At 36.0% G+C, this 24,926-nt stretch overlaps 1 protein-coding gene across 1 annotated transcript in view; it reads right to left on the bottom strand.

Annotated features, from left to right (window-relative positions):
- LOC101895809 (potassium channel subfamily T member 2) overlaps positions 1–24,926 on the bottom strand; it is a 241,293-nt gene that overhangs the window by 39,494 nt on the left and 176,873 nt on the right. The window contains exons 15-17 of the mRNA XM_059131141.1: positions 22,215–22,790; positions 14,247–14,645; positions 13,989–14,139 (exon numbers count right to left, since the gene is read on the bottom strand). Coding sequence (XP_058987124.1) covers positions 13,989–14,139; positions 14,247–14,645; positions 22,215–22,790 — 1,126 coding nt within the window. The remainder of the gene's footprint in view (positions 1–13,988; positions 14,140–14,246; positions 14,646–22,214; positions 22,791–24,926) is intronic.

The raw sequence follows: 24,926 nt of genomic DNA, 5'->3' as shown, positions 1-24,926 counted from the left end.
TATGATGAAAAATATGGACTTTATGGGGTCTCCAATTTACAATTTAAATGGAAAATAAAAAAATTCCCATCTTACGGTAATGGGTGTGAAATACCTATAATTTTGAGTTGGCCTCTATTTGCCATATTGGATTATAAGGGGTAGAAGAAAGTTTTCAAAGTAGGTCGATGTTTCGGAGTAGTGCCCATATAAAGGTACCTCCTGATTTTACCATATTTCAAAGGATTTGGCTAAAAATGTGTATTCGGGGGGTGAAAATCTTACACAAAAATGTCAACATATTCACAAATTTTAGAATTTTCTCCATGCAATAGTATACCCTCAAGTCCACCTTTTGGCGGACAAACAGACCGACATGGTTAGGGGGACTTATGAGGACTCTAATGCACAATCTAAGGTGCTAATGGGTTTAAAAAAGTAATTAACTTTGCCTATTCTTAAATCATTCAGCCCTCAATTATGAGGTGTACAAAATACAGTAAATTCCAAATTGCTTCTCATTTGACTGTAAAATTTTGCTACGATTTTTACCATACTAAAAATTAATTTGATCCCTTACATGGGGATAAGATTCATATATACTTTTTAATAGATTTGTATAGCACATCCACACATTTGAAGCACACGGTTTAAATATTGAAGTCCACGGCTTATAAATGGGTACAGATATTTTAAAACACTTTTAATCGACCAGTACGCAAACACTTACATCAGTCATATCTGTGAATAATTATGCTTTTAAAAATATGCATAATAAACAAAAACTACGGGCCGGCAACGCGGACCGGGCCAGCTAGTTTACAATAAAATTGAACACTTTTAAGGATATTTAAAAAATTACAAAATTTTTAAAACTTAAGTTTAAAAGAATAAGGCAATTTTAAAAGCTTAATACTTTTTTAAAGATACAGTTGTGCGACTGACTGATTACAAACGCCAAGACTAAGCAGCTTAAGCTAGCATTTTGAAATTTTGCATTAAGCTTGGATTTTCGGGAATTTGTACTAAGAGGTAATATATAGCACACCAGGAGTACACTTTTTGAGCAAGAATTTTAGCAGAGTATTTTTGGAAAATGCGAACTAAACAGTAAGAAATGTACCTGGATATAATGATCATAATTTTAAATGTTTACTTAGAATACATTCAACAAAATTATGATTTTTTTACTTTCTTCATTTGTACTAAAACTATTGAAAATACTACATTTGGCACCATTTTTATGTAGGGTTTGGGGAAGAGCTCATAGTTTTTATGTGGAGATTTGTTTACAATAAACCAAAACTTTTATTAAAAAAAACTTTAGTAATTTATATTATACGATACGAAAAATCAAACAATTTAGTAAAAAATGGTAAACCTTTTTCTCTAAATTTCCACACAGGGTCTAGTATATGATGAGCAAAATGGTCCATAAACAAGTTAAAAAGTATCAGCCGGTTTTGCAGAGATGTATACCTCCAACCAGTGTTCGGTTTTTTTAAATATATTTTGACTTCTGTTATGATTATTCAAATTGCTGACCCTCTATGGAGTAGGTTCTGAAGGAATGGCCCAATATTGTCCATTTAGTATCGGATCTAAATTAATATGTAATAAATATTACGACGTGCCAGGATTGGACTATTTTGGGTACTTCCTACACTTTGTATGATATATGTGATAATTTTGAGATGATATTTAAAATGTGCCTGAGGTACCAGATATGGTCGACCGAAGTATTCTATGTTCATACTTCATCTAATACGGATAAAAATATTGGTATTGGCAAAATTAAAAGAAAATCGAACATTTATTTCCCATTTTATGCGAAATTATAAATTCCGATAATTTCCATATACATATCAGGTTTCTGGTTGAAAGAAATATTAAGTTGCAACGAAACGCTGATTTGTTTCACAAGTTATGTTAAGTATTGAAAATTGTGACCCTTTGTGGGTGAGGTACCAGAAGCGGTTTGCAGATATATATCATCTTCACAACATATCTTGTATTACCAAAAATGATTGTCTGTGTGAAATTTGAGGAGAGTTGGATGCTTATTTCGCTTTCTTTGAGCGTTTTGTTTTTCAATATCTTGAAGGCTATGTGGGGAAGGTACCAGAAGAAATGGTTCGATCTCTACCATCTTTATTACAGATCTTGTGTCGATGGAAATATTGAGATGTACCAAGTCTGAATGGAATCGGATTTTAATTTCGCGTTTTTCATGGATATTCAAAATTTTGAACCTCTGTGGGGGAGGTGCAAGAAGGAGTGTACCGATATATCCTATCTTCACAGCAGATCTTGTGTTAATAAAAATATTGTAATATGTGAAATATGAAGAGACCCAGATGCTTATTTCGGGTTTTATAATGGGTGTGGTTAGCCAAAACGTTTTGTGGACGAGGTACCAGAATGAATGGTCTGATCTCTACCGTCTTTATAACAGATCTTATGTTGAAGGAAATATTGAGATGTACAAAGACTGAATGGAATCGTATGTTATTTTGGGGTTTTATGAGCTTTATGGATATTCAAAATTTTTACCCTTTTGTGTGTTTGGGGGGGTCTACCAGAAGGAATAGACCGATCTCTACCATTTTTATAACAGAAGGAGTGGACCGATATATTCCATCTTCGTTTGGGTTAGTCAAAACTTTGACCGTTTGTGGGTGAGGTACCAGGAGGAATGGTCCGATCTCTACCATATTTATAACAGATCTTGAAATATTGTGTCGTTACAAGTCTGATTGGAATCGGACGTTAATTTCGCGTTTATGAACATCGTGCATATTCATAACATTTTTTGGAGAAGGTAGACCGATTTATTGAGTGGACCGATATTATCCATTTTTGCACCTGACCTAGGACTGACACAAATATTAAGATATGCAAAGTTGGAGCAAAATCGGATTATTGCTCCTCGTTCTGTGCAGAAATTTTTTTTTTGAAAACTTCGACCTTTTGTGGGGGGTGATACCACAAGGAGTGAACCGATATATTCCAATTTTTCCCACCAGACCATGGGTTAATAAAAATATTGACATGTGTGTACTTTGAAGACAATCAGACTTTTAGATCACATTTTTTTAAAGTTATAATTATTCCAAGTTCTGACCCCTTGTGGGGGAGATACTTGATGAAGTGGACCGATATTGCCCCTTTTTCGCCCCTGACCTAGCACTGATGTAAAAATTAGGATTGGCAAAGTTGGAGCGGATTGTCCTTACTCGTTCTGTGCAGTAAAATTTTTTTTCTTCAAAGTTATGGCCTTTTGCGGGGAAGGTAGCAAAAGGAGTGGGCCGATATTGCCCGTCTTTAAACTCGATATAAATTTGAAAATAATATTGTAATGTATCAAGTTTGGACCAAATCGGATACTGTCTTCGAGAGCCAGCAGAGAGACAGACAGACAGACAGAGAGACAGACAGACGGCGGATATCACTAGATCAAATGTCCTGAAACGGATTTGGTCCAAAGAGACTTTGGGTGTAACGCCGTTTTGGCCCTATCAAATGATATATACCCTCTCCAGCCATATGGCTGAGGGGTTAAAAAAAAACTAAGAGAACGTATTGTAAATGATCCCGATTTGGTTAAACTGGAAAACGTGGGCATTAAAATATGTGTACATTTTCAGGACAACATTCTGCAAGTGGTAGCTATAAATGTACCCTTTAAAAAGCAAATCTTAACTCGTACCAAATTTAGGGTGGAAATTGTGCCATACTACCAGAAATTGGTTCAAATAAATAAGATACCTTTGGTACATATATTTTATATATTTTTTCCTGAAAATTGGAAAATATTTCGGAGGTTAAAAGTTCGCATTCGAGTAAATATAAATACCACTGAAAAGTCTTCCTTTCTACAAAATAAAAAAAATCGATTTTTTCGTAAGCAAAAATTTAAAAGCAATCCAAAAATATTACTCTTTAATATTATTTTAAAAGCTACAATTCCAACACAAAAAAAATTAATAAAAAAGTCAATACTTGCAATACTTTTGATCAAAACTATACGCAAACCAATAAAAAAAATATATTAAAGGTGTATTATAGAATACGACTTCTGCTCAAATCTTAATAGAGATGACATATTGGGTTTTCAATTGGAAGGACCCTAATGATTTTTATCATTGATTTTTATGTTAAATGTGGCCATTTCGGAGGGCCAGGCCTTAGGACCTTTACCCTGTGTACGTCTCTGTTTATCTTGTTAAACGATGGCCTTATGGGCTCCTAAGTCCACCTTATTGAAGACCATAACGATCACATAGGAATTTTTGAGGCATTTTTATGAAAGTTTGGAAATGTTTTTTTTTTTGCATATGTTTATTTTTTCTAAAAAGTCATATATAATATATAATTTTAGAGAAACCCATTGGGATTGCCTTACTTTCCAAAAAGATGGCCATGAGGTTTATTCTATTTTGATTTTGTCGCACAATGTTTATTTTGTCTGTTACAAAGAAATCTTTTTAAAATCAACAATAATGCTGGAGTTATTTGTGGCGTATGAGTAACACAATTGTCTGCATCTGTATTATGACGTTAATCATACGCCCCACGTCATGTATTCCCAACTAAATGTAAATCAATTAAAAACCGAACATATCAAGGCAATAAATCTTAACTACACAAGAAGCTTAACAGCAATTGCTAGCTAGGCGGAAAAACAACAACTACAACAATTTGGAGAGAGAAAAATAAGCTTAAGCTAAAGCAAAAAAACCAAAAACAAAGTAATGCTCATACCTAGATGTGTTTTTATGTGTGGTGTCAGTGTCTTTGGGGATGCACAATAACATTTTATTCATGGGTTTTCTTCTTCTCCTTCGGTTCGGAAACAACAAAAAAACAAATAAAACACAAGGAAATTAAAAAATTAAAAATTTATACAAACGTAACAACTAGACAACAAGAACGACAATAAATCATGGGGAGAAGAAATGGAAGCAAACAAATACTGGAACAACAATTGAATGGAAGAATGAAGAAGAATAGCAGATGGATTTTCGGAATGAGTTAACGAACGAACAAAACAACGATTTTTTGTTTTTGGTTAATAAAAGAAACGAACGAACGAGCGAGCGAACGAACGAGCGTTATTATTATTATTATTGTATTGAGCTGGTGGGCTGGCGATCTGGCGAACGAACGAATAAACGAACAAACAAACGCATGACTTTTTTTGTAGTTGGGGTTTCTAATGTTACTGATGTTGGTTTTTAATTGTTTTAGTTTGTATTTTCTGGCGTAGTTGTTTTAGTATTCTTTTTTGGGAAGCAAGTGATTGGATGGTGGTTCAGTAGTTAGTTGTACGGATGAAATGTAAAGAATATTAGTTTTGAGTGAAAAATGTTCTCATGAGTAAAACTTTCGACAAATTCTAGGAAAATATTAATTTTTTAGTAAAGTGTTGTATTGAAAATGAGTAAAGGATGAAGTGAGGGTTTTGTGTGTATATGAGACATTCTATATAAATTATGTAGGCAGAAAGTTCTCTATAGAAACTCTATAAGAAATATCTTCCAGGAAATATCATCGAAGACCCATATAGACGTCTTCTATAGAAGCCCTTTTATACATAAAAGACCTTCTAAAGGTCTTCTATAGAAAGAAGACCTGTCATAGGTCTTCTAGAGACGGAAGTCCTTCTAGAGGTCTTCTATAGACAGATGACCTTCTAGGGTCTTCTATGGACAGATGACCTTCTAGAGGTCTTTTGTAGACAGAAGACCTTCTAGAGGTCTTCTATGGACAGAAGTCCTTCCAGAGGCCTTCTATAGAGAAAAGACTTTGTAGAGGTTTTCAATGGACAGAAGATCTTCTAGAAGTCTTCTATAGACAGAAGACCTTCTAGATGCAGAAGGTCTTCAACAGGTCTTCTATAGACAGAAGACATATCAAAGGTCTTCTATGGACAGAAGACATATCAAAGGTCTTCTATAGACAGAAGACCTTCCACAGGTGTTCTACAGACAAAAGACCTTCTATAGACAGAAGACCTTTCACAGGCCTTTTATAGACAGAAGACCTTCTAGAGTTCTTCCATAGGTCTTCTTTAGAAAGAAGACCTTCTGGAGGTCTTCCATAGACACCTTCTATAGACAAAAAACCTTCTAAAGTTCTTCTATAGACAGAAGACCTTCCACAGGTCTTTTATAGACAGAAGATCTACCACATGTCTTCTATTTACAGAGGACCTTCTACACGTCTTCCATAGACAGAAGACCTTCTTGAGGTTTTCTATAAACAGAAAACCTTAAGGAGGTCTTCTATAGACAAAAGACGCTCTAGAGGTTTTCTATAGACAGAAGACCATCTGGAGGTTTTTTTATAGACAGAAGACCTTCCAGAAGTTTTCTATAGCCAGAAGATCTTCTAGAGTTCTTCCATAGACAGAAGACCTTCTAGATGTCTTCTAACGATAGAAGTCTTTCGACAGGTCTGCTATAGACAGAACACCTCCTAGAGGGGTTCTATAGACAGAAGACCTTCTAGAGGTCTTCTATAGACAGAAGACCTTCTAGACGTCTTCTGTAGACAGAACACCTTCTAGAGGTCTTCTATAGACTGAATAGCTTCTAGTGGTCTTCTATAGACGAAAGACCTTCTATAGGTCTTCTATAGACATAAGACCTTCTAGAAGTCTTCTATGGACATAAGACCTTCTAGAAGTCTTCTATGGACATAAGACCTTCTAGAGGTCTTCATAGACAGAAGACCTTCCATATGTCTTCTTTATACAGAAGACCTTCTAGAGGTCTTCTATAGACAAAAGACCTTCTAGTTGCCTTCTATATTCAGAAGATCTTCTAGGGGTCTTCTATAGACTGAAGACCCTCTAGAGGTCATCTATAGACAGAAGATCTTGTACAAGTACACTATATGCAGAAGCCTTTCCACAGGTCTTTTATAGACAGAAGACCTTCCACAGATCTTCTGTAGACAGAAGACCTTCCATAATTCTTCTATACATAGAAGACCTTCTATAGACAGAAGTCCTTCCACAGGTCTTCTATGGACGGCATACAGGTCTTCTATGGACAGAAGACCATCGATTGAAGACCTTATATATATATATATATATATAAGATACAGATAGATAGAAGGCCATAGATAGTTCTTCTATAGGCAGAAGATCTTCGACAGGTCTTCTATACTAAGAACACCATCTTCTATAGAGGGAAGAAAGGTCTCCAATCCTTAAAAGACTTCTAGATCTCTTGGACAATGTCTACTCTTAGTAGATCTATAAGACTTCAATGGGCTAGATACCTCATCAAGTCTTTTGTAAATAGGATTTCCGGGTATTTTTATGGCATCCCACAGGTCTTTTTTGACATGTCCCATATACACCCGTCTCTTCCATGATATAAATGGATAGTGTCTGTTTATGAATGTGTGTGTGTGTTTGTATTTGTGGTCTGGCTGACTGTAAAATTGTTTAGTGTAAATGTTTAGCAACCATTAGAGAGCGCCCAACTGAACTGAAGCATAACACAATCGAAGCAACTTTTACGTAAATTCATTTTTATGTAAACATTTGAGACAATGTACACATTGTCTGGCAATTACATATGTAGATGTATGTGGGTGTGTGAGTGAGTGAGTGCAGTGGTAGCAGTGGGTTTTAAGGTTTACTTGTTAATTGACTCGCTGTCAATCAGTCACAGTCAGGAAACCAGAAAACCATTAAACTACATCGTTTTACACACTCTCGCACACAAACACTCACAACCCTTTGGATTGGTGGTTGGTGAAGACTTTTCCAAAGCCACCTTTTCCTCTGCCTTCACGCTTTACGTAAAAGCTCTTCGATAACTTACCGTAAGTAATCAACCGCCCATATGGGACGTGTCGCTTTGGCTGAACTTGAACTACTTGAGGCAGCTGCCGCAGCGGCTGCAGCTGTTGTTGGCTGTGTATTGGTGGTGGTAAATGTTGCCGTGGTTGCTGTCGAGGCGGGTGCTATACTCGTGGTCGAACAACAGCAGCAGGAGGAACAGCAGCAGCACGATTCATTGAGGGTCTGTTGCTGGTGTTGCAGATGCTGGCGCATTGTCATGATTCGGCGGGCACAGTCACTGTCGCAACTGTAGCTCTTCTTCATTTTCTGATAGTGGCGGCCGTACGAGTGCTGTGTGGCCTGGGTGACATTCTGATTGCTGCCACTGCCACTGCCGCAGCAGCCACCGCGCAAGTTGGAATCTTCCGATGAACTCATTATCAGTGAATAGGTACGTGATTGTGGGAAATGACCACCCAAGCAACTGCAGATTGGTTTCGATTTGAGCGATTTTGGCATGGCATAATTTTTGAGTTTTGAGATTTTTTGTTTTTGAAGATAATTTGTTTTGCGTTGTTTTTTTCGTTACGTTTCGTTAGAAAGTTCGTGGGTTGGGGGGGAAGAAGGGTTGGTGGTATTGGTTGGTTGATTGGTTGGTGGTGTTGTTGTTGGTCAATTTGGTTGGTTGGTTGGTAATTTGGTTGGATGTGAAAATGAACATCAAACATTAACATAGAGGAGGACACAATGGGTCATTGGTGTTAACATCGGCAACAACAACAATTCAACACAATACACACAGAAAAAACGGAGGACGGGGGAGAATACAGAACTCATAGTGGAAAGTGAAAGAAAAGAAAGAAAAATGAAAATTATGAATGTAAGAAAAATAAAAACGAACTCTTCAATGATTTGTACTCCTCCCTCATTCACCACGACAACGAGAACAGAGGGGAAAAAGGATTGACCATGACGGCTAATGGTGGCCACGGGAACTAGAGACAATTTTAGTGTAGAAAATATCAAATAACTCAATTGATTGTTCGAGTTTTGCTTAGCTTCTAGGGATCAAATATGAAGCCAAAAGATAGGTAGATATATGCGAGTGTGTGTGTGATAATCTAGTCCTTTGCAGGGTGCCAATTAAAATATTTCTTGGTTAGGTTTTGAATAAAAATTGAAGAAAGAAAAGAAAAGAAGAAACATAAAAATTGCACAATTTAAGTCAACATAAGTTAGGTAAGGACTTAAATCTGCCTTTAAATGTAAACTAGGTCAATTAGGAGATTTGTCGGAACAAAGAAAATGTTATGGATGGCCCTATGCAAAAACCTGGGATCTTTAGCCAGCCAGCCAGCCAAACAGTATTTTGACCGTTTGCTCTCTTGACCTAATTTTTACCAAATTTTTTTTTTGTCACATGGCATACGAAATCGGTTGTTACTTGGTCTGAGAGGTATGGTAATGGTACATTTTTAATACCAATGGTTTTAATAGTAATTTCAAGGTTCCTCTTGATTTTCAGAGCTATACATTAAATAATAGCAGCACTTTATTAAGGGTCCTATGTCTCTGGTTAAAGTTCCTTTGTCTCTGGTTAAGGGTCATAACAAATATTTGGCCTGAGAGCCAATTTACAAATGTTCAGTTAAACCGATTTTAAAATGTAACGGAAACAACCGGAATAGCTGCAAATGGGAGATACCTTTACATGCGGTCTAAAAATAAATTGTGGACCTAGATTGGATGCATGTGGTCTGAGATATACCATAATACGGGGTAACATATCAAAGGAGAAACGTTAACCAAAATTGTAAATTTTTACGAGCACTTTATTAGGTACCCATGATCTTCGGCTAATATCATTTATATAAAGGTTCATAAAAAATATTTGTCCTGAGAAGCCAAAACCCTATTTGGAAATTTGCACAATATCACCATATGCAGGAACGTTATCTAGCCCCTAAAACAAAAAAATACAAATGTTCAGTCAAATAGATTGGGAAATATGGCTAAGACCCTCAGTATAGTTGCAAACGGGGCTTATATTGACTAATATCCAAAACGTGGACCTCGACTATTTTCCAAGAATGTTCTACTTACTGAGAACTCAAAATATCCCAATTTGGAGAATTTAGTTTAAAATAGGCTTTAAACTTTACAACTAACTAAAACATGGTTTACTCCTGATTTCGAGGCACTCCATGAAAGTAAACCGAAGGGTGCTATAAACATTTTTGGTTTGATAACCCAACACCCTTTAATAGTTTGGATTTTTCCTTACCCCAGACCAAGACCTGTTGTTTTCTTTAATAGAATTAATGGAAGGTCTTCCATTAATAGTAGATCTGTCGATAGTCTTCTGTTAATAGAGGACTTGTTGACGACTTGTGGAAAAGTACTTGAGGCAGCGTTTTTATACATAATTTACCTCTAGAGAGGCTTTTGCCCATACAGGAGCGCTCGATCTATAGAAGTCATAAAGAATATCTTCTATCAATGGAAGGACCCATAGGAGTTTTCACATCCAAAAAAGGCCTACATAAGGTAGTCTATTTATAGAGGAGCAGCAATGGGTTTTCTATCATAGAATATCTGCCGAAGGTCTTATATCCAAAGAAGACGTTTAAACAGTCTTCTGAATAAAAATCCGTTGACAGTCTTCCATGCATAGAAGATCTCCAGAAAGCTTTCCATCTATAAAAGACCTGTGGAAGGCCTTCTGTATATAGTGCCCTTGTCTTCTTCTATAAATCGAAAACCCGCAAAAGATTATTCGTTGGTCCTCCATAGATAGGTCTTCCATTCATTATGGACCAATACAAGGTTTCCTATCAATGAGGGAATTACAAATAGTCTTCTAAACACGAAGAACTGGCAGAACATTCCACTCAAAACCTGTATAACATTTTCTTTAAAAAATAAGCTTTACAGGTATAATATTCCAAAAAAAACTTCTGAAGTTCTGCTGTCCATAGGAGATCTTTTATTCAAGCTAGATTTACAAAAGTCTACTTCTGCAGAAGACCTGTTAGAGAACATGTTTCAAGGATCCTCTATCCCTAGAAGACCTGTAAAATTGCTGCTATTCATAAATGAACCTTAGAAGGTAATTTATCAATAGGGGACCTGCAGAAGGTCTTCTATGAATTGGAAATCTGTAAAGGTAATTACTCTAAAATTATCTGAAGAAGGACTTTAAGAAAATCTTCTTTTCATGGAAGGCAATAAGGAAGTCTGCGGTCTAAAGAAGACTTGGGAAGGTCTTGTATAAATAGATTACCTGAAAAGGGTTTTTATAGGCCTTCAGTTCACAGGAGACCAGCAGTAGGTCATCTGCCCGAAAAGAATCAACTGAAAATCTGCTGCACATGACAGATATAAGTAATGGAAATTGTGACCCTTTGTGGGTGAGGTACCAAAAGGAGCGAACCAATATTGTCAATTTTCGCACCAGACCTAGCACTGACGCAAATATTAGGATTTGCAAAGTTGGAGCAAAATCGGATTATCGTTTCTCTATCTGTGCAAAAATATATTTTATTTTTAAATTTCGACCATTTGTGTGGGAGATACCAGAAGGAGTGGACCGATATATTCCATCTTATCATCAGACCTTGGGTTAATATAAATATCAGGATGTGTGAATTTTGAAAAAAAATCGGACTCTTACATGACATTTTATGAGAGTTTTAATTATTTAAAATTTTGACCCTTTGTGGGGGGAGGTACCAGAGGGAGTGTACCGATATATCCCTTCTTCACACTAGACCTTGAGTCAGTAGAAATTATGGGACGTTTGTTATATGAAAAGAACTGGATGCTTATTTCGGATTTTATGATTATTTTGGTTATTCAAAACGTTGACCCTTTGTGGGAAAGCTACCAGAAGGAATTGTCCGATCTCTTCCATCTTTATAACATAGCTTGTGTTGACGGAAGTATTGAGATGTGCCAAGTCGGAATTGAATCGGATGTTAATTTCGTGTTTTATGAACTTCATAAACATTCAAAATTTTGACCCTTTGAGGAGGAGGTGTCAGAAGGAGTGGGCCGATATATTCCGTCTTCACACCACCACCTTGGATTAATAAAAATATTTTGATTTGTGTAATTTGAAGACAATCGGAGTCTTAATTCAAATTTTATAAGAGTTATAATAATTCAAAATAATGACACTATGTGGGCCAGAAATGATTCGAAAAGTAAAGAAGCGACTTGATCGAAACCCACTTCGCAATGGCCGAAAAATGTGTCGTGAGCTGAACATATCGCATTATACCAGTCGGTAAATATTGAAAAATGAGCTCGGGGTAAAGCCATTAAAATTCCAAAAAGTGCAAAAACTTACACCGCAACAGAAAGAAAATAGACTCAAAAGAGCTAAAGAGTTGCTTCGCTTGGCCGAAAGTAGTGAACTGCCGAATTTGGCTTTCTCCGATTAGAAAACATTCGTTGTCCATCAGTTTGTAAACAAACAAAATGATCGTGTTTACTTGCCAAAGAGGTCAGCTGAAAATGTGCACGGTTGGCCACTAGAATTCAAGCGCCGGCCATGGTGATGGAGTGGGCCGTCATAACAGTCAATGGTCGCTCTTCGCTCGTATTAATCGACAGTGGCATCAGAATAAATGCCCAAGATTATCGCAAAAATATTCTGGAGGGTGGATTAAACAAACAAATATTTTGGCCGGCGGCCTTGGACATTCCAACAGGACTCAGCACCATGGCACTCAACACGCGCCACCCAAGAATGGTTACCAAATGAGGTTCCTCGCTTCATTTTCAGTGCACAATGGCCACCAAAATCTCCAGATGCCAATCCGTTGGACTATTGTGTCTGGAGTATTTTGGAAAGCAAGGTGGGCACTAAAATATACCAAGGTGTCGATCACCTCAAGCTAGTGCTTCGCCGGGAATGGGCCAAAATACCGCAGAGAAACATTCGGGCAGCGTGTGACGGTTTCATTGGGCGTTTGAAAGCCATAATTCGTGCCAAAGGTGGCCAATTGGAATAAATCTAAACTTGTTCTAAAATTTGATGCTATTTCCGACATTTTTGGTTTTGTTCAATAGAATTAAAAAAATGTAAAAAATATAGCGTTTGACTTTGTTGCAGTTTTTTTATCTCACCCTGTTTAGTCCAATATTTATATCATATTTATTTAGCTTCGATACGAAATGGACAATATTGGCCCATTGCTGCGGAACCTACTCCATAGAGGGACAAGAATTTGAATAATCATAAACTATATTTAAATAATTGAATAATTGGCGTCTGTCGGCAAAACCGACCGATACTTTATAATTTGTTTTAATAGAAAAACAGGCAAAAAGGTAATTGTGAAATTTGAGAATTGTAGTTGCCTAGTAATACGGGAACCCAAAACTAGTAGAAATGTCAAAACTAGGTGAGTATCCCCTAAAGTCAACATGCTATACAATCAATGTCTCCCAATCTTTCAAATGTTTTTTAGTCGGCTAAAATTTTGATGTAACTGATTTTTTTAAAATATTTTCATTGCCGATCCCCCTTGTCGATAAATCATAGAGGATGTGAAAATTTCGGCACAAAAAATCTTAAATATTTTTCCAGGATTTTTGTTAAAATTATGTTAGCTTCTATAATCAAGAAATATTCAATTGGCGCCCCATATCTAAAGATACTTGCAGTTGTGAGTGTTTGTGATTTTTTTTTGTTAGCGATGCTCTTGAAAAAAATCTCTGTTAATTGTGTGAGGGGTAAATATTAGACTCAATTAGTTATGGGGTTAAATCTTCTCCAAACCCTTAAACTGATCACAGCTATCTAATTTTTGCCATGGATTTCAGGGAAATGAATTAATTTTAAAAAGTTTTATTTCTTATTTTTTTTGTTAATTATTTCAAGGACATCGCAGTTTAAGGGTCAGACAGGTTTCAGATTATTATTATTTCTAGCTATTTTACTGATATATGCTATTATCCTTTTGGCTAGAAAGCTCTGGTGTCAATATCAAGAATATGAATGGTGTAATAGTTAAGTGTGTGTAGCATATTTTTAGGGGCGACTAGAGGGAGTTGTGGTGATAGTTATATCCATAACAAAAAAAAAAATGAGATGTTTTACATAAATCAAGACATAACACAAAAATGTACAGTAATATTACAACAAAAAAAAAAAATAATAAATGTTACATAAACAAATTTCAAAGTTTTCACAACTTACGCTATTTTTTCGGATGGTGAACGCCATGGCACATCATCATCGATTTCATCATCACTTTCATCGCCTTCGTCGCCATCATCGTTACCGGATATGCTAAATGAGGAGGAGGTGAACATGTCAGGCACTGGCAAAATGGATGGGCGGCGGCTCCCTGGAAGAAGAAAACGGAAAATGGAAAAAGAGATGTTATGATTTTGAATTGAATACTTGAAAATTAGAAGAATTTATTTTAAAAAATTTAATGTTAAAATGACTTACCTCTTCTTTGATTCAAAATATCTGGGCTCAACAAATTCGGATTGCCCGCTTGGGGTACATCCAAATGATTGCCCGTACTAAGGGATGTGGTGCCTACGGTAAGACCACCGCCGCCACCACCACAGCTGCTACTACCGCCGCCGCCGCCTCCTCCACCTATACCCAATGTATTACCTAAGCTACCATGTAAAGAACTACTACCACCTCCTCCTCCGCCGCTGCCCAAAGTACCCATGCCAACCCCTCCGCTGCCGCCCAGACTCAAGGGTATGGTGGTGGTAGTGACAGTGGTTGTAGTCGTTGCTGCAGGTGTTTGCGTTGCATTTGTCGATGTTACCGCAGTATCTTTGAGATTCTGTTTGGAATCTGAGATTATCACAGATGTGGGATTATCCGATGCTGCAGACACACACACCAAAAGAAAATCAATTTTTTTGGGGGGGAAGAAAGAAATAATTGAAATATTTTGGAATTAATTCTCCTTGTCCCACAACAAATTTAAATTTCATTTTTTTTTCGAAAAACAAAGAAACAAACTCCATCAAAGTAAAGTCAAAACTAAAACATGCAAAGAAGAAGAAAAAATTGAATTTTTTGTAATTTTTTTTTTTTTTTTGGTTTTTGCAAATCTACTGTACAACAAGAAATTTTCTGAAATTGAAATAGAAATCTTTTAATTTGCTTAACAGCCAAAGCACAAAGAAAATGTTTCATTTATTTTCCAAGGAAAAATATTCGGTTTGGTGCTTAGGGTAAGTGTTGTTGTTGCTGTTGTTGTTGGTGGTGGAGTGGTGATAAATGAACATTGTGTATAGGAAGGTGCCAACCACACAAAAAAAGGGGGGGGGGGGTGAAGGGGTCTAACTTAAAGATAATTGTTGTTAATTTAACTAAGTGCTGTAGCGGGGGTTCGTTTGTTGCTAATAAGATGACATTATTTAAGTTTGTAATTTAAAATGTTTAGGGCACTAGCATTTTATGTAAAATGGGATAAGTCCACTTTTGGTATTAAATAAATTTTGATATGAGAGAATGTAATTAAATTAAATAGTCAGAGATAAACGAAATCTTCAATATTTTTAGAAGATTAAGCATTTTTTTTAGAAACTCAAATAAATTTCGGAATCTTATGTTAAACCAATCGAATGAACAAAGTCGGAATAACGTTTAAATGTATGTACAAATAAAAATAAATAATATAAGTTTATAGAATTTGGATTTTAGGACAATCTAGTAAAATACAGGGTGAGGTGAAAAAACTGCATCCAACTTCAGACTGCTGTCATTTCTCCACTATCATTTCGCCACTTGCCCGACAGCTGTTAAAATTATTCCAGTAGCAGCTCATTATATTATCTAGAAGCGTACAAAAGCATCTTGGTGAGAATTTTCCAGAAAAAAAGTTATTCGTGATGGAATTCAAGCATGGTAGAGTGATTTCTTTATATTTGGCTGGAAAGCCACAAGTGGCTATTGTTAGAGCACTCCAGCATTTAAATGTGAATAAATCTTTTGTGTTTCGTGACATCGCTCGTTACCGTGATTATGGTAGAGTAGCTCGACGTCAAAGAAGTGGACGAAAGAAAAGAGCAACATCAGCGGAAATGGTTTGAAAAGTAAAGAAGCGACTTGATAGAAACCCCCGTCGCAGTGGCTCGTGAGCTGAACATATCGCAATATTCAATTCGGCAAATATTGAAAAAAAGCCATTGAAATTCCAAAAAGTGCAAGAACTTACACCGCAACAGAAAGAAAATAGACTCAAAAGAGCTAAAGAGTTGCTTCGCTTGTGAGAAGGTGGTGAACTGCCAAATTAGGTTTTCTCCAATGAGAAAATATTCGTTATCCAGCAGTTTGTAAACAAACAAAATGAACGTGTTTACTTGCAAAGTGGTCATCTGAAAATGTGCACCTTTGGTTGGCCACCAGAACCAGAACTCAAACGCCGGCCATGGTGATGGTGTGGCCTACCATAACAGTCGATGTTCGCTCTTCGTTCGTATTAATCGACCATGGCATCAGAATAAATGCCGAATATTATCGCGAAAATATTCTGTAGGGTGTATTCAAGCCTTGGGCACACAAACATTTTGGCCGCAGGTCTTTGACATTCCCATAGGACTCAGCACGCGCCACCCAAGAATGGTTACAAAATGAGGTTCCTCGCTTTATTTCACAAAAATCCCCGAATACAAATCAGTTGGACTATTGTGTCTGGAGTATTTTGGAAAGCAAGGTTGGCGCCAAAAAAAAATATCAAAATGTCGAAGACCTCAAGCAAGCGCTTCGCCGGGAATGGGCCAAAATACCGCAGAGCAACATTCGGGCAGCGTGTGATGGTTTCATTGGCCGTTTGAAGGTCATAATTCGTGCCAGAGGTGATCAATTCGAACAAATCTAAACTTATCCTTTGCTTTTATTAAATAAAATTTAAAAATATGTAAATATTATGACGTTTGACATTGTTGCAGTTTTTTTATCCCACCCTTTATATATATATATATTTTTTTTTTCTTTTTTGTAAATTGGAACAATTTGCATTTTGGGAGAATCTGGTATAATATATTACTCTGACATCCTAGAACTAGATAATTCTATTTATAAAAGAAGTAATATTTTACTTAGGTATACAACACAGTTTTTCAGCCTCATGGCAGATAACGGTATGACCAAAGTAATAATAATGTTCAAACAAATATTCATTTTTTGCAAGGGCTTCTAGTGAACTGTCATCCTCTTTAGTTCTTCAAGTTGTGATAATTTCATATGCTTACAAAATGGAGAAGAATTCTCTTTAAGAAATTACATTAATAAAAATATTTGAAATCCAAGGTCAGCAACGAAGTCCGAACTAATCATCGAAATCTAAGATCTCGAAAAGTGATACGGAGAATATGAAATTTCGTCTCAAATAACTCAATGTTAGATCCAATACACCATGTCTACACCAGCTAATAGATTTTATATTTTTTATCTTTATTTTTTAACAATATCTATATTAAAACTACAGTAAGCTTAGGTTATCTACATTACTTTGCAATTCTAGATAAAAAACAAACTTTGCAGAACAACAACAAATCCTGGAGAATTTTGTTTTTTTTTTCTCATCGATAGCATATTAAGGTCAAATGGAAACACAGTGACATGCTTAACAATGCAACGGAAATATGAAAAACAAAAACACATTAAGATATGGACGAAAAAAATGGAATAATGATAAAACCATAAACATTGAATAAACAAAAAAAAAAAAAAAAGGAGCTGAGTTCCGCCGGCCGAATTTGTTAAAAAAAAAACATTTTTTTTAATTAAAGTGTCGTTTCTCAAGAACCAAATATATAACAATTGCAAATTGGATCACGAAAACATAAATCGTAAAAATAGCGAATATCTGGAGGTACTGCTATAGAAAAGTGTATACATATATTTACAGTGCTCCGCTATCAGATGCAGAACCCGTAACCAATTCCTTACACCAATTTTGAAATTTGAAATTCATGAAAAAATGTGGCTATAATCATCAAAATACCCATTATTGGGAGGTCGCTTTATATGGAGGCTATACCAATTAGTGGACCTGAATAGAACAGTTTTTTCCAAGGATTTTTTTTTGCCAGAGACTGTATATAGAATACCTTCAACTTATGTTTGTTGATAGGAGACTTTTAATAGGTATTTAGTAAACATAAGAGGCCTTCAAAGAATAAATAGGCTTTATGGACAGAAGATTTTTACCGGATTTTCGATGGATAAAAACACATCAGTGGTGCGATTCTCTAATACATTTTTTGAGTTACCGACAAAAATCGGTAAAATTAAACAGCTTATAATTTCGGTAATTGACGAAATTTGTCGATAAGTTAGCGACGAAAAAAAGTAGTCGCTAAGATCTACCGATAGATACCAATGTTGTCAACTTTAACTTCTTTTTATGGTTTCAAAGTTACCGATTTTTGTCGGTAACCTAAAAAATGAGTTAGAGAATCCCACTACAGTTCTTCTATTGACGGATGTCTTTTAAAATATGGATAGAACACATTTTCCAGTTCTTATATTTATAGATGATTTTCGACTGGGTTAAAGATCTTCCAGGAGTCTTGTGGACCTTTGAAAAGTTTTTCATTCAAAGATGAGCTTTTACACGTAAGGGGATAAAAACCATTGACATTACTTCTTCGTCGATAGAAGCTCTTTGACATGTATCTTGTTCCTACGTTTTCTACTCATAGTGGACTGTTGACATGACTTCTGTAGATAGAAAACCTTTGACTGATCTCCCTTGACAGCTCAACTATTTATAGAAGGGCTTTGCCACTATTTGTGTTCATTAAGGACCTCTAACTGGTTTTGTGGATATGGAAGATACTTGAGTAGTTTTTTGCTGGGAAAGAAGATCTTTAAAGATTTTTTTACATATTTTGACTTTTACAGATTTCCCGATCCTTTGATACTTTTGATAGACTTTTTTTGATTGAGTGGCTTTCACAGGACATCCGTCTTTCATTTATAAATAGAAGATCTACAGCAAGTGTCTTACGTAAAGGACATACAAAGTCCTTTATGGTCTCTACGTTGATAGGGGTTCCCTGGATCAAAGTTTTGAAGAATTAATGGCAGAAACATGCTAGTAGCATGCGACTAAAATATGTGAAATAATTACGATTTTCCAGCAATTTAATGTGGATGACCTAAAACAGTCCACATTGAAGGGAGATTTTATAAATAACAACTAAAAAAGCTGTAAGTTCGGCCGGGCCGAACTTTGAATACCCTCTACCATTTGGAAGGAATTTGGCAATTCTCAAAAACAATAAAATATGTTAAAATCTTAAAAATACCGAATGTAGCTGTTAAAAAAATCGGTTATAATGACGATAAAATCAAAATACCAAATATCGGGAGGTACCGTTATATGGGGGCTATACGAGGCGTTGACCTGCATAGATAATTTTCTGCCTTAGGCTGCAGTAGCCATTACGAACTTCAAATACCAAATTTGAAACAATTCCGGTGAAGAATGTCGCTAAAAGCATTAAAATACAGAATATCGGGAGGTACCGTTATATGGGGTATAAACGAAGACGTGAACCCGCACAGACCATCTCCTGTCATAGTATCCATTGCGAACTTACAATATCAAATTTGTAACAATTCTGGTGAAAAATGTCCCCAAAAGCATTAAAATACCGAATATCGGGAGGTACCTTTATATGGGGGCTATACAAAGTCGTGGACCTGCACAGACAATTCTCTGTCTTAGGCTGTAGTATCTATTACAAACTTTAAATACCAATTTTAAAACCAGTGAAGAAAGCCTTAAAGTCGGCCGGGCCGACTTTATGATACCCTACACCACTTTGCTAATTTAGTAGAGCTGCGCATAACAATTAAAAGTTTTTATGGGAGAATTCAATCACACACGCTATGATTATAATTATAATTTAAAGCTCAAAGAACAAAATATGCCGAAGCATTTGTACCTTTTAAATTCGGACTTGTATTGCCCATTTGGTGCAAATTTAATTTGAAATCGGATAAAAATATATATGGGAGCTATATCCAAATCGGAATCGATCTCGATAAAATTTGGCAAAGATATTTCTGAGCTGTATTTGATATATTTCCCCAAATATTGTTGTTACAGAGTGCATATTACGGCTGCGGAGGACAAAAAAAGAAAATCGGATGAACAATATATATGAGAGCTATAGCTATATCTGAACCGATTTCGATAAAATTTGGCATACTTATTTTCAGGTCCAATCAGATCGTACGTGCAAAATTCCATACAATTCGGACTGATATTACACGTTTGGTGCACAATAAAAGGCAAATCGGACGAATATATATATGGGAGCTATATCTAAATTTTGACCGATTATCTCCAATTTCAATAGGGTTCGTCCTTGGGCCAAACAAATGATTTGTGCAAAATTTCATCTGGATCGGGCAATAAATGCGAACTGTACTTTGTTTACAAAAATACATGGACAGACGGACGGACGGACAGACGGACGGACGGACGGACGGACAAACGGACGGACAGACAGACGGACGGACGGACATGCATAAATGGACTCAGAATGTGATTCTATGCAGATCATCAAAAGGAACTATGGGTCTATCTCGTTTCCTTTTGCCTGTTACAAACAAATGCACAAAGACATAATACCCTGACCACCTTGTGGTGTAGGGTATAAAAATTCCGGTGAATAAATTCGTTATATGGGGGCTATACGAAGACGTGGACCTGAATAGACAATTTTCTGTCACAGACTGTAGTTCTCATTACGAACTCTAAATTACGCATTTAGAAACTACTCCGGTGAATAATGATGCTAAAATCATCAAAATACCGAATATTGGGAGGTACCGTTATATTAGGGCTATATGAAGACGTGGACCTGCACAGACAATTTCCTATCATAGGCTGTAGCGTCCATTTCGAAGTTCAAATACCAAATTTGAAACTACTCCGGTGAATAATGATGCTAAAATCACCAAAATACCGAATATCGGGAGGTACCGTTAGATGAGGGCTTTACCAAAACATGGACCTACATGGCCCATTTTCAATACCAAAAGGCCTGCAGACATAACATACATTTGAGTAAAATTTGATCAATCTACTTAAATTCGTTCAGAAGCTAGAGTGATTTCCACAGACGGACGGACATCAATAAATCGACATAGAATTTTATGCTGATCAAGAATATATACACTTTGTGGGGTCTAACATGTGTATTTCGAGGTGTAACAAACGGAATGACAAACATAATATACTCTCCATACTATGGTGGAGGGTATAAAAAAGATTTATGAGGTCTTCCATAAAAAATGAACTTTTAGATGTATTGTTTTTAACTTCTTCTGAAAGTGTAAGACCTAGGTCTCTGACAAATGGGTCTCCTAAAAATAAAACATCGCTTGGCTGGATCATAAGACCTTTTAAAACTAAATTCTCTATTACCAAATAATGGATTTCCTAATCAATTGTTGACAGTCGTAGCTGCAGGACACCTGACAAAAAAAAAAAAGTAAAATAAATAAATAAATTGTAAAAAGTATTTGTTAAATTTTTAGAATCCACTTTTTTATTTTGACCGCTACTGGCATTGAAATCTCATTCATGGATTAAGATTTTACATGCAGATCTCCAATTCGCTCGATTTTACTCGCGGCCAGGAGTACTCAAAAAGTACGAGTTATACGAAGAGTTTACTCTCCACTCTTTTGTTATATGGGAGGTGAGTCAAAATTTTCGGATGAGAGTAAGAATTTCCTCTCAGAGTGAAATCGAATATTTCGTTTGCTGTTTTGTGTATGTAGTAGCAGTAAGATCTAAACTGATATATTCGATTCTCGTAAGAAAAAAAAAACATCAAAACAAATGTTAAAAGGGAACATGCAAACTATGGATAACTAAAAAAAAAACATGTACTGAATATAAATATTCTAAGCAGAATTCGGTTATATCGAACTCTTTATATGGATGGGTTTAATTCCCAATTCTTCATGTAATTTTATACAAATAGTTCGTTATAACCCCATTCGATGGGACCACAAAAATCACTTTTGCAGTGTTTCGAAATGAATTGATGAAAATGCAATGACATGACAGGATGTTGAATGCCTTTCAACTTTCCAATGGCAATAAAAAAAAAAAAAATAAATAAAACCTAAAGGAATTGGGGAGGGGGCTTCAAACTACTTGGTAAATCCTAAGGGATGTGGTTTTGGGAGTTAGCAAAAACTACTGTAGAAAATAAATCCAGAAACCAGGCAAGAATCGTTACAACTCTACAAATCGTGGCACGATCATCAAAAAACAAGCCTTTTTTGATCAGTTTTGCATTTTTTTTTAAACGGGGAAAACGGGGAAGTTTTTTTGTTTGGTTTTTCTTTTCTACCGGGGATTTCAGAGCGAGGGGAGCGGGGAAAATATACAAATTTCGGTGTCACACTCACGCACAAATAGTGTTGTAAAATCACATTCGGAGCTATGCCGTTCTATAATGGGCATATTCATGGTGATGGTGGTGGTGGTGTTGTTCATTGTGGTCGTGGTCATGGTGGAGATGTTGGTTGTGGTCGCAGCGGCATTGACGGCATTGACAGTGGAGCCGGGTGGACCACCTCCCACCAATACCGCGTCGTAACTAATGCTATGGGGCACACGTACACAGACGGATGGTATGGGGACCGTGTGCGATGATAATAATGATGTTGATGTTGTTGTTGTTGTTGCTGTATTAATGGATGTTGTTGTTGTAGTACTTGTTATTATTGTTGGATATACATATTGACAAAGATTGCTTGTTATTGTTGTTGTAGTTGTTAATAGATTTGTTGCTGTTGTTGTTATTGTACTAATATTACTATATAAACTATCATTATCATTGTTGTAGCTGTTGTAAGGGTTGTTATTATTGTTGTTGCTATTACTACTGTTGTTGTTGTTGTTATATGTGGTTGCTATTGCCGCTATTGTTGTTATGATTGTATTGTTGGTTGTGTTAGTGTTTGGATTGTTGTGGGTGTTCTCTGTTAGTATATGTGGTTGTTGTTTTTGTTAGTTGGTTAGTTTGTTTATTCATTGGCGAATCAACAAAAAATCACAACGGTTTACAAAACGTGATAACAAAAATGTTGGCAAATAAAAAATAAATAAATAAATAAAATTATGAAATCAATTACAATGCTGGTTTGGTTAGCGGTATTTGTTTGTAAAAAAACATTTTTGTGTTTGTGTGTGTGTGGACAGAATTATTTTAATAATCGTTTATCGGATGCTGTAAATAATATTAATATTTCGCCGACTTGTTTCGCAAATTATGACAGATATAAGTATTGAAAATTGTGATCCTTTGTGGGGGAGGTACCAGAAGGAGTAAGCCGGAATATACCAGATCTTGTGTTAATAAATATATTGTGATTTGTGTAATTTGAAAAGAACCGGAGGCTTATTTCGGATTTTATGATCGTTTTGGTTTTTCAAATTTTTACCCTTTGTGGGGGAGGTACAAGAAGGAGTTGCCAGATCTCTACCATCTTTATAGCAGATCTTGCATTGATGGAGATATTGAGATGTGCCAAGTTTGAATGAAATCGGATTTTAATTTCGCGTTTTTAAAGCTTCATGAATATTCAAAATTTTGACCCTTTGTGGGGAAGGTACCTGAAGGAGTTAACTGATACACAAAATCTTCGCACCAGATCTTGTGTTAATAGTAATAGTGAGATGTTTAAAATTTGAAGAGAACCGGATGCTTATTTCGGATTTTATGATGGTCCGATCTCTGCCATCTTTATAACAGATTTTGTATTGATGAAGATATTAAGATGTGCCAAGTCTGAATGGAATCGGATGTTAATTTCTCGTTCTATGAGCTTCATGAACATTCAAAATTTTGACCCCTTTGTGGGGGAGGTACCAGAATGAGTACACCGATATATCCTATCTTCACACCAGATCTTGTGTTAGTATAAATATTGAGTTGTATGAAATGTTAAGAGGATCGGATGATTTTTTCTTCTTTTTCTAAGAGTTATAACTACTCAAAATTTTGAACCCTTTGTGGAGAATGTACTAGAAGGAGCGGTCCGTTATACCCCATCTTCTCACCAGATTTTGTGGTGATAAACATATTGAAATACGTTTTAATTATTCGAAAAGTTGACCCTTTGTGGGGGAAGTACCAGAAGGAGTGGTCCGATAGACTTCGTCTTCATACTAGATCTTGCGTTGGTAAAAGAAATGAGATGTGCGAAGTTTGAAGAGAATCGGATGCTTATTTCGTTATTTTATAAGTGTTATAATTATTCCAAATGATGACCCTTTGTGGGGGAGGTACTTAGTAGAGTACGTCCATTTTTGTCCATTTTTGTCCATTTTTGCACCGGACCATTGACACAAATACTGAGATTTGTAAAATTTAAACAAATTTTCTTGTTCTATTCGAAAAATTTTTTTCTTTGACAATTTTAACCTTTTGTTGGGGGTGGTACCAGAAGGGGTGCTCTGACACATTCCATATTCACACCTGATTATGTAATGATAAAACTATTCCGATGTGCCAACTGTGAAAATAACAGGATTCTGATTTCGCATTTTATGAGCCTTATGGTTATTCTAAATTTTGACCCGTTGTGTGGGAGGTACAAGAAGAGATGGTTCCATCTCTACCCTATTGAGATGCGCCAATCTGAATGGCATTGGATGTTAATTTCGCCTTATATGAACTTCATGGGTATTCGAAATTTTGACCGTTTGTGGGGTAGGTACTAGAAGGAGTGGACCGTTATATTCCCTCTTCACACCAGACCTTGGGTTCCGAAAAATATTGTGGTGAGTGTAAATTAAAGACGATCGATCAAAATGTTGACCCTATGTGGGAAGGTACTTGATGGAGTGGTCCGATATTATCCATTTGAGCACCTGATTTCGATGAGACATGGGGTATATGGAGCGTAAAAAGGTATTCTTTCTTTAGAAATGAATTCTTTAAAATGAATTTCTCAATCAAACAATATTTGCCGAAATTGTACCGAATTTAGATAAAATCTCTGTACAAATTTCCGCTTCTGTAGTGGAATTCCTTAACTCATTTCTTAAGTTACGGACAAATATCGGTAGCTTTGAGACCCAAATCTTTTATATGAAAAAGTAGTTAAAGTTGA

The sequence above is a fragment of the Musca domestica genome, unplaced genomic scaffold (assembly GCF_030504385.1).
Source record: "Musca domestica strain aabys unplaced genomic scaffold, Musca_domestica.polishedcontigs.V.1.1 8, whole genome shotgun sequence".
Taxonomy (NCBI): Eukaryota; Metazoa; Arthropoda; class Insecta; order Diptera; family Muscidae; genus Musca; species Musca domestica.
Note: the sequence above shows the minus strand (reverse complement) of the source record. Positions and strands in the feature narration are given on the sequence as shown.